The 11,113-nt window shown below is 47.3% G+C and overlaps 1 protein-coding gene across 4 annotated transcripts in view; it reads right to left on the bottom strand.

The window, feature by feature from the left end:
- Nucleotides 1-727: 727 nt before the first annotated feature.
- PPARA (peroxisome proliferator activated receptor alpha) overlaps nt 728-11,113 on the bottom strand; it is a 55,092-nt gene continuing 44,706 nt past the window's right edge. For 3 of the 4 annotated variants that reach the window (XM_069491104.1, XM_069491102.1, XM_069491103.1), the window contains exons 7-8: nt 7,726-8,173; nt 5,399-5,718 (exon numbers count right to left, since the gene is read on the bottom strand). In XM_069491104.1, the coding sequence (XP_069347205.1) occupies nt 5,471-5,718; nt 7,726-8,173 (696 nt within the window). In that variant the 3' untranslated portion in view covers nt 5,399-5,470. Of the gene's footprint in view, nt 5,719-7,725; nt 8,174-11,113 lie in introns of all 4 variants that reach the window. The other variant, XM_069491105.1, reaches the window with a different exon arrangement.

Genomic DNA, 11,113 nt, shown 5'->3' with positions numbered 1-11,113 from the left:
TGTTCAAATTTGCACGATGTCCTCAGGTGCCCAGGGCTGGTAAAAGCGCTGCGGCCCTGGGCACCAGCCTGTTGCTCTGTCCTCCTAATGAGGGGCCTCACATGTGGCTTTTGTGACGAGCGTGCAGCCCGTGACACTCGTGTCTAAGAAGCTGCTGCCTTCCACATCCATAGCCTGGGAAGCAGCGAGACATTACTTAACTAAAGCATGAAGCTCGCTGTCTTTTTTTAAAAAAAACAAAACTTCCAATTTCACATTTTAGTGTGTATGGTGGTTTCCAGAGAAACACAATAGATCTCCTATGCTGAGTCCTACCAAATTTCCTGCCTTTATTCTTACCCTGATCTATGGAGTCAATGACCATTTTCCCGAATTCATCAAATGGCATCTAAAAACATATAAATCCCAGCAAGAACCTAGACTCCACATTTGGAGCCTAATCTTGGATCTGTCTAGACAGAAGGACTCTCAGAGGAGGAGGAGGACCACTTCGTGGTTTAGTGGCTCCAGCGCATCCCATGGCGAGGTGTCCCTTCGCTGCCTCCCGCACGGCTGGGGCAAGTCAGCCAGCGTTTGTCACAATCCTCCCGCTGCTTCTCACCGCGGAGCAGGCCGAGCGCCTTTCCGCAGCAGAGCTCGTGCACGTTTCGCTTCCAGACTGGGACGTCTGAAGATGGGCTTCAGTGACAGCTCCATCACCACTGCCATTAGGACGGTGCACAATCCCCCAGGCTGAAAAACCCTGCAAAGACTGGGTTGGAAAGAAATTCCCGTGCAGCCAAACAAATCAGCTCGGAGAAGTTAAGAGAAGCTGGACCACTTTAAATACTTCCCCACGCTCGGCAATGCCAATGATGTCAACATTGGATGCGTTGAAACAGATCTTCTGTGAACACTTTTTAATAATCAGTAAGCCCTCAGTGGGTGGCATCGATCTTGATTTGTGACTTCTGTGGACAGTAGAGTTTCCCTGCCTCTCCTGAATCTATGCCACTGTTCTGAACTTAGTCTTTTAAAGAGTAACCCCTCAGGAACACCGCATCAAGCAGACCGTGCTAACTGCAGAGGACTGGCTGGCTGTCCTCAGAGCGGCAGCTGGGCAGAGGTGCCACCTCTCGGCCAGATATCTGGCCTCACCTGCCAGCTGTAAGTGCCAGGGAAGAGCAGGGCGCTGCCGGAGGTGCAGAAAGTGCTCTGTGCCCGGGGCCCAGAGACTTGGTCCTGCATCCCGAGGCTGGTGTTTCCATTGTAGAATGGGGGCTGATTCCCATTCTGGCCCCCTCAGGGGGTTGAAGCATGGAAGAGACCATAGGAACCACGGCATGCGTAGGCAGTGAGCTGGTGTCACCTGACCCATTCTAGTGGGATCTGCATTTTGAAAGGCCTCACAGGTTGAAGAGGTACTTTGAAGGCGCTGGCTTTCCCCGGGCCCTGGAAACTCTCGACAAAAGGCCACACTGGTGGTCTCATGGGTCTCAGCTGGGAACGCTGGGCCCGCTGGGTTGAAACGATGACTCCAGGCTTATCTGGAGTTCAGTGAGACATTCCAAAGACAGGTAGAGTGTCTGCTGGGTCAGCATCCAAGTCTCCCTCTGTCATGCATCGGGCTGGTAAGTATCAAATGTGCTGGCTGTTGTCACCGTGGTTTGACACACAGTGGTTTTGTCACAGTGGGAGCTGGAGGCAGGAAGTGCTTGGAATCACAGAGGGGTGCAGGTGCGTGCTAAGAGGAGACAGACCTTAGAAAGTCATGGTCGTGTTAAGCTTGCTTTGAGGCATCTGTCTCCATCCTCACCTGGCAGGATCACTCCCAGGAAGGGACCCTCCCCAGGCTGCCGGGAGTAGGTAAGAGAGGAGAGCTCCTGGTGGGGGTGCTGCCTGCAGGCCAGGACCATCCTAAACCCGGGTAACGCCCAATCTCAGTTGCACCAAACTAGGGCAGCAACTTGTGCGTGTGTGTATCTTTAAACAACCCAGATTTCTTAGAAAGTCACAAAAGCCATTATTTCTCCGTGTGCAGGCAACCACAGGCGTGCGTGTGCTTAAGGAGCCCTAGTCACAAATGGTCTGATTACAGAGACACCAGTGAGGCCCCAGCGTGTGTGCACCTTAAAGTTAGCAGTGCCATTTGTAGCGCCCATCGAGGTAGCTGGCACAGAGCACGTTAGGGGGAAAGTGGCTGCTAAATTAATGGTGTACTTAGCATCACACGCCAACTATTCCCTCGAGCTTCTGCTGAGCTCTGGGATGCTGTGCTGTCCCCGGAACCTCCAGACAACGCTCGAGGCAGTTTATGTCCCTTGGGATCTCAAATGGCCAGTGTAGGAAATGTGTCAGAACAAGCAGGAAGGTACCTTCTATGCTCTTAAATGAAAAAAACCTTCAGAATAGGGACAGCTCCCGCAGGTGTGCTCAAGTGCCCTGAGTACTGGGTTTCTCTCTCCCCTCTGCACGTTCATTAGCTACACACGGGGGCCACTCTGCACTCATCAGAGCTGGAGGAAGGTCAAGGGGAAACCGACGAGTGAGGTGGGAAGCAGGAATGGTCACTAGCTGCTGTAGCTGGAAGCATCTTGCTCTGACAATTCTGCACTTCATCCAAACAGTCTCATGCCCGCGTGGCCCTCCGGCCCTCCAGGTGTGGTGGTGCAGAACTCAGCATGGAGCCACCCAGCGGGCAACGCCCAGATGCAGAAGGGGCGGGGCACTGCCAGGCTCCCAGCGGATTTCAGAGAGGTCCGTTTCTGGTGCAGGGCCCTGCTGCTGGCTGGCACGCCACGGGGCACGTCTTGGATGAGCCCCTAGGCGTTCCTTCATTCTGGTCAGCCAGCACGTGAGACCAAGGCTGTCTGTTTCTGTGGTCTCTGAGGAGTCTGGCACTTTTTGCTATTAAAAGTTGAGAAAATGAAGAACCAGGTTTAAACAATGACTTGTTGAAGAGTGGGTTAAGTTGATTTCCTGCGTTCGCTGCCAGAGGAAGAGGACCCCACACAGGGGTCTGAAACTCCTCGAATCTGTTATGATATCTCTATTGGACATTTTGCTGGAGTCTGGGGAAACCCAGCAAGCAATACATGTGCTCTTTTATCAGTTCCTATTTGAAATGCTACAGTATTTTGAACTGGTGCATAATCAGCCTATATTTGACTACTGAAACCCTGAGAAATCTTTGATTAGGTGACCCAAAACATTCTGGCACTGAGTGGCAATTAGTGACTTTGTTATTTAAAGAAATGGGAACGTGTGCCTTTCCTTCCTAAGGATACAAATGGACAATGGCGAGTGACTTTCAGGCTGAGTCACTTGTAGGCTCCCTTCTGGCTTTGTGGGGACACCACCAGAGTCTTGCTAGGCACCGAGAGAACGGCGCTCACCAACCCTGCAGAGCATCCGGAAAGCTCACGCAGGGCGGTCCGCTCGCCTGTTACGGCCGAGAGCTGGAACTAGGGAGCGGTTTGACGTGGGTTTTATGAAAATTTAAGCAGAATGAATGGCTTTTCTAAAAACCTTGAGGCTGGTGCTCCTGGGCCACGCGTGTGGGAGCAGCGTTTGTCTGGAGCGAGAGGCCGTCAGCGGGGGCAGCGCACACTTGGCCTCGGACTCCAGCCGCTGATGCTGACGTGCGTCTCGGCGGTACGGGGAGTTCTCACTCCAGGAAAGGACACGGAACGGATGTGCCATTGGTCCAAGGGCCAGCTTCCTTCCGAGTCAGGATCACCTCTCGACTGCTGTCATGTGTGGAAATACTTTCCTTTGCTCTGACCCCTAAGACAAGGGCAGGCCGCCTGCTGCTTGCTGGCCAGCAGATCCTTTGACTGGAACTTAAAGAAAAACAAAACCAAAACACCACTAAATGTGTAATTTTTTAAAAAAGGACGTCCTACTCCTGACTCTCACTTCTTCCCTGGTGGAGGTCTCACAGCTGCATTGTCCTTTCTCCTGCCATGTTTTCATCGTGTGGATCTGGGGAACCGGATCCCCGTCAATCCCGATCACTCTTTAAATAACAACCTCGAAGCACCAAATTTTCTAGAGATAGGGGAGGGGCCTCAAGGACACAGAAGGTGCGCGGTGGCGCCATGGAGGTCACAGTCGGCACTGGCAGGTCCAGTCTGGTTCTGGCTGGAGGGACGATCAGTCCACGAGACAGACAGGAGGAGGAAGTACGCCCAGGCCCATGTGTTCTGGACCGACTACCCTATCAACGTTGCTTTCCCAGCTGCACTGAGGTGGAGAAGTTGATCTTTAAGGCCAAGACAAACATTTCAGATGTCAGAAAAACTACCTTACATATGCAGTGGCGGACAAAGAGACTTGACTATCAAATTCTTTGTAAAAAAAAGAACCAACTGCTGTGAAATCTCAGACTACGTAAAACTGCCACTCAAAGGACGCGGTACCCCTCCCTCAGTCCCCAGGGTGAGCAGCCCCTCCCAGCCCAGCCTGTAAAGTCACGTGTGCTTGTGTGCTCCAGGCAGCATCTGCTACCACCAAGAGTTAAAAAAATAAAGCATCATATTTCAAAAAGCAACATAGGAAAAGACATAGGAGCTGCCAAATGGGGCCCAGAAGAACATTTACAAATAATTTGTCAACCTGTCCCTAAAAATACTATCATGCCCACAAACGGCCCGATTGAGTTGGTTGAGATTTCACAGGAACAGAGGGTAAGGCGCGGGCAGCTGGCACACTCGCAGAGTTTGTCGTGTTCCTGCTCACCGCACACGCTAGCTTCAAACAGTCCAGGGAGTCTCATGATGTCGTTTTCTGGGCTCTTCTACACAAACCTGGAAACAGGCTTTTCCACATATTAGTTACGACCATGAGAACAGTGAGCTGAAAACAAAACAACAGCTGCATTTTGATAGCTTATCGAACAGTTCTATAAAACTCTCAATCCTAGGATTAAAAAATAGCACGTTGTCTTTCTTCAGATTTAGGAAACAGAATGAAGTCTTCCAAATAAATATTTTGCTGCTTTTAAAATACCTAACCTTTGGATACATCTAGATTTACACAATTATAAATGTTAAAAAGTGCTGATTAGTCTTCAAAATTATAAAGTAGCACAACAGTCAAAAGGGTAGTAAAAAGGGAAGACAGACCACGTATTTCGAGGTTACCAGTTAATTAAATGGTCAATTACGCATGTGATATAAAGAAATGTGCACCAATTAACATCGGGTGAGTTAAAATCAGATCATTGAACGTAATTCCCCTTAATTTTCCAAGTCCTGGTATTAGCCACCTAGCACCAGCATTTGAGTGCTATGCACGCTCTTAGAAGTACTGGTTAAAACAAAAACAGACATGGAATAATATTCTGGTTACCTAGAGCTTAGACTTTCCAATCTCTAAGGCTAAAGTGGTGGATATTTGTGCAAAATCATGCTGCTCCCGTCTCTCCTCTGTAGTGCTGTCAGCTTTGAAACTCCTTGAAAAGTTGTTGTTGTCGTCGATTTAGAAGCAATCAGTACATGTCCCTGTAGATCTCTTGCAGCAGCGGGTGCAGCGCCGCATCCGACTCCGTCTTTTTGATGACCTGCACCAGCTGCGCGTGCTCCGTGACGAGCTGCCGCAGGTCGGCCATCTTTTGAAGAAGTTTTGGGAAGAGAAAGACATCGTCCGGATGGTTGTTCTGCAAGTGAAGTTTGAGCACATGCACAATACCCTCCTGCATTTTTTCAATGTGTCCTACGTTTAGAAGGCCAGGGCGATCTATTCTCAAAAGAAGAAAGAGACGTTTGAGTGTGACAATCACCTAATAGCTGGTTATCAGCTCGAGGAACCAAACATTCCTATTTTACGTGTCCTTTCTTAGAAAAAGCCAAGCTGCTTTTAGATACCGTCCACTGGACTGGAAGATAGAAATCGACTTTTCCAAAGTCACTAAGCAAGATAGGGACAGACAGGACAACGCTCGTTCCTAAATATTTACACTCTTAGACCACAGTAGCGCCCGAATTCCACCTTACCACGTGGCCCTGTCGTCGGGGATTTACCTTAGTACAGCCCGTCAGGGACAGAACCAAAAACGTTGGGAGTTATGGTACATTCTGATGGTGATGACAACAACCAATTTTGCATAATATGGGCAACAAAGTTCTTGTTCCTGAGTCAAAACTAGATATTCGGCTTCAACTTTTCCACCAATATTTAAGGAGTGGGATTATGGTAGACTTAGGTTTTGTGGTGTATAGCTCTGTTACAGGTCCCTTCTCATATGACTCAGGTGACAAGAAAGCAGGGTGAGAAATGAATGGGTGTTGGGGTGGGGAAGGGATCCTGGCTGGAAAGGATGCTGTTGGGGTGGATCCTGGCTGGAAAGGATGCTGAGGACACCCTGCAGAGGGGAGGGGGATGGGTGCCCTCCCCGGGGCAGCTGGCACCAGCCTACCCGGGACAGTCTCAGACTCTCAGTCCAGAAATACTGCCCCAGGCCACACCCAATCGGCAGCGCTCCCTTTAAAGCCCCATTTCTTACTATCCTTACTATGATTTTCAAATGTTGCTAATGATGCGGACTGTTTATCTTCATTGTTTTTTTGGTTGTAAAATAAATATAATTATTAAGTTTTTAAACAGAAAATTTTAAAAAGACAGAAAGAATCCCCCCTCATAATTTTAACCCTACCATAACAGGTTTAACACATATGTTACTGGAGATTTATATATGCATATATATAGGACTGATGTAGGATTATAATTTGTTTTATAAAACTGTGATCATGCTACATATGCCTAGTTCTGAAATTGCTTTCTACCCACGTGCTACATCTTGATCATATGAAAGGACGAGTCCTGGGTAACTGCTCTGCCCTTTTATATTACACTTTATGCCAGAGGGTAAGGACTTCCTCCTCTGACTGGTGCCCGGCCAGACGGTAGCGGGGACCTGCCCGCCAGGGCTGAGCCTAGGCGGGGCAGCCAGCCTCAGTTCCGACAGTGGGGAGGCCACGGGGACAGCATGGCTTCGCCAGGCTGGGGAAAGCTGGCAGAGTTTACAGTAGGAGGATGACCTTCCTAGACCCGAGACAGGGCACTTTAAAGCCACGTGACACTGAGCCAGCAGTCTGGGGGCTGCAGAGCCAGTGTGCAGAGAGAGGCCAGGACTTCTCTCCACTGGGATCTGTGTCCCCTGGCGAAGCGCACCTGCAATCGCTGCCAGTTAGGGACCGAGATTTCCCATTAGGAAATAGCATAAATATTACCAGTAGTGACAGCAATTATACTAACGTCTGCATGGCACTTTAGAGACTACCGTCCGTAACACGGATATAATATAATAATACAATTATATAGTAATAGTATAAGAATACCATAATTATAATATCTAGGCCATATATTATATATCATAATACAATTGTAATTATATCTAATGTTTATATTATATCTAACATATTAGCTGTAAACATCTTATATCGGTTTAATATTAGATATAACTATAAAAGTAGTATATTTATATATTACAATTAAAGTATAATTTACACACTATACAAATATTTATTTATATGTAATAATACTATATGCTACGGTATCACACAGCATTGACATAATCCCCACTTAAGTCTACTTAGTAGCGACTCGGGGCTCAGATGTCCCCCACCCTGCTAGCGTCCACTCTGCCTGAACAGCTCAAGCTGGTACTGGGTTTACCACTGTCAAATTCTTCAAGACAGGAGCCTGTAAGAGACTCGGCTCTAGCAGATTAAATCAGCCACTCACCTCCACAGCAAATTATAGCAGCCACAAAAAGGGAAATGTCACTGTCATCCAGTTCCAGTGCATTGAACTTCATGGCGAAATCGAACTTCGGTTCCATGATGTCACAAAATGGTTTTCTTAGGCTCTTTAGGAATTCACGAGTTATAAAACCATTTCCGTATGCTACCAGCATCCCGTCTTTGTTCATCACAGAAGACAGCATTGCAAATATGGCCTCGTAAACCCCATATTTCAGCAAAGTCACCTGGTCGTTCAGGTCCAAGTTCGCGAAGCCTGGGATGGCCTTGGCAAACTCCGTGAGCTCCGTGACGGTCTCCACCGACGTGCACTGGCAGCAGTGGAAGATACGCACCTCCGCCTCCTTGTTCTGGATGCCATTGGCCACCAGCTTGGCCACCAGCGTCTTCTCGGCCATACACAATGTCTCCATATCATGTATAACAAAAGGCTGCAAAGAAGGACACACTGAACTAAGTCGGGTAATTTGTGACAAGCTATACGTTCAATTACCAATAAACTAACAAGTAGCTGCGGTAACCAAACCACCACGCTTGGTGCTACGGCGGATCCAAAATATGCGCGAGACACAGTCCTCCTCCTTAGACAACTTCAGAACTAGTTGGGGAAAATAAGACATTAATAGCGAACGAACACTATAAATCAGTAAGATAATAAAGGTTATTGCCTGATATTGGGTCGTGATTTCATTGCTAAGAAACTGATGTATTGATTTTGGCAATAAAGCTAACAAGAGAATATTAGCAAAGCACCTTTAATATTTATAATATTCTCTGAACTCCTAAATACTATTGCAAGAGGCTTAATTACGATAATTCTTAATTTTACGAATTTATAAACTTTAGAGGTAAGCATCTTTACTTAACACTGACTGTTGAACGAGTAAATCTGGCATGTAAATATACACAACTCAGGAAGTTGGATATGAAATACATTATTTGTAGAAATAAGCAAACAAGCATTTAAACTCTTTAGGGATAAAGTGGAAAGGCCCTGGCGTGCCCCGTTTCTCTCTGAGTACAAGACCGCAGTCTCCACCCCACGCTCCCTGTTCTGGAACACGTGCCAAACCCCACAGCAGCTCCCTGCGTGCTGCCGTGCCATTTGCATCTGGACCCCCGGGCCCTCCACTTCCTAAAGAGGTCGTGGTGGAAAAAGAGATGGCTGCCCATATTATTTGAAGCCAACATGCTTAGAAGGGATTGTATTTCTGGTGGGGCTGAGGAGAATGGGCACAAACACCACCATCGGCTGAACCTGACATCTGTGTGCAGAGCAGAAAGTGACCGTATCCGAGGGATCTCTGATTTATGACGTGGTCTACAGCACACACAGGCCGATAACGCAGCGGGCGGAGGCATTATTTCCAACCACTCCTGGAACACCTAAGCCCAGAGTGCAGAAGCATCTGTCCATGGGCAAAACTCGCCGCTGACGCTGCTCCCGGACCCGTGGCAGGAAGTGCTCCCCGTTCCCGGGCTCACAGGAGCACCTCAAGGAATCCTAGTCCAGACCCTTCTTCAGGGCACCTGCGGGATCGGCCCCAAGGGGTGAGGCAGATGTGCTGCTAACAGCCAGACAGATTGTCTCTGAAACATTTAAACAGAACTAGAACTTGCAACATAGTGCTGGACAAAAAAGCCTGACTCTGCATCGGACAAAAGAGGATTTTTTAAAAATATTATTTTTTAGAGATAGAGTCTCACTCTGTCACCCAGGCTGGAGTGCAGTGGCATGATGACAACTCACTACAGCCTCAAACTCCTGGGCTCAAGCGATCCTCCCACCTCAGCCTCCTAAGTAGCTAGGACTACAGGTGCGCATCACCATGCCTGGCTAATTTTTTTTTTAAATTTTTTGTAGAGATGGGATCTTGCTATGTTGCCCAGGCTGGTCTTGAACTACTTACTGGCCTCAAGTGATCCTCCCATGTTGGCCTCCTAAAATGCTGAGACGATAGGTGTGAGCCACGCCCAGCCCAAGATATTTTAAAAATTACTCATGAATGAGTGAAAGCATTTTCAATACAAAATTCAAAGCCAAATTTCTAAATATCTTGTCTGATTAAAGATGACTAAAATGGTCTCTCTCCAAAGGTCTTAAGAACTGACCAGATTACCATTATTCTGGAAAGGTTTGGGGATAGTTTCTCTTCACAGAAAGTTTAAGTTCAGATCTAAGTAATTAACATTTATCAGACGGACTCAATAAATATGTCTACAGGGTAGACGGCAGTATTCCCTCAGCTCCAGAAAATATGCAACTAGGCTACCTTCACCTTATTCAAATTACTGGATTTTTCTAAAGTATAATACGTTCAGCAGAAATAAAGGTGTTAAATTAAAAAAAAAAAAAAAAAAGACTTCTGTGGTAAAAAAAATTTTGGAGAAATAGGTAAGTGAAGCTGGGTCCTCCCAGAGTCTTTAACATAACAACGTGTACTGGGAATCTTCTGGAAGGAGGCGAGCTCACGCAGCGGTTCCCGCGGTGTTTGGCTACAGAGCGCTTTGGAGCACCACACAGGACTAGTGAGTGTAGGCCTGGCTACGTGATTTGCGGAGCCAGCGCAAAATGAACATGTGGGGCCCCTTGTTAAAAGAAAACTATTAGGGATGTCAAGGCAGCCACAGCAGCGCATTAGCCCCAGCGCGGGGTCTTCCGAGCACAGGGCATCGCGCAGCTGCCCACACGGCCGCAGCCCACCCCGCACTAGCTTGTGGGGACTGTGCTCTCATAAATGAGGACTTGCATGGTAATAAACATGCCATTTCATTTTGTAAGAGTGTCACTTGGATTTTAGAAAGCGGACCTCATTTAGTAAGCAAAATGAAAAACCATCTGAACTCAAAACAAGTGTTAACATTAAGAAACGTATTTATTAAAGCTAAAGAGAAACTGTGTCATGAAATACCCTTGAAAATTTGCCAAACTTGATTGATAAGCATTCTCGGTAAGACTATTTTAAAAAATCCATGCAGCTTGTATGTAACTTTGGAATGTGCCTTTTACACTGAAGTCTGAATATGAATATATCTGACATTAGAGGCAGTCATTTCAAACAAATAAAGCATGCTATAAAGATCTTGAACAGCGTAAGGCAGAAAGCTGCCTAGTGTTCCCCAGATCACTCCAAGCCAAGCCCTGAAGGCTCCCCTTGCCGGCGCTGCTGTCCTTGCCAGAGCTCGCCGTGTTCCACGGTGTTAACTGATGCTAATACTGCCCACGAGAATTCCTCTACGTTGGCAGCTGTCGTCTCTTAGGAAAAATTAAATGTGAATCACTGGTAGAATTGCTCTGGATAAAATTATTTAATAAGCTCTTGGTTACGTTTTACTGCTATTTCTAGAAGCAGCATAAAATATTAGGCATG

This window comes from Eulemur rufifrons, chromosome 16, assembly GCF_041146395.1.
Source record: "Eulemur rufifrons isolate Redbay chromosome 16, OSU_ERuf_1, whole genome shotgun sequence".
Lineage (NCBI taxonomy): Eukaryota > Metazoa > Chordata > Mammalia > Primates > Lemuridae > Eulemur > Eulemur rufifrons.
Note: the sequence above shows the minus strand (reverse complement) of the source record. Positions and strands in the feature narration are given on the sequence as shown.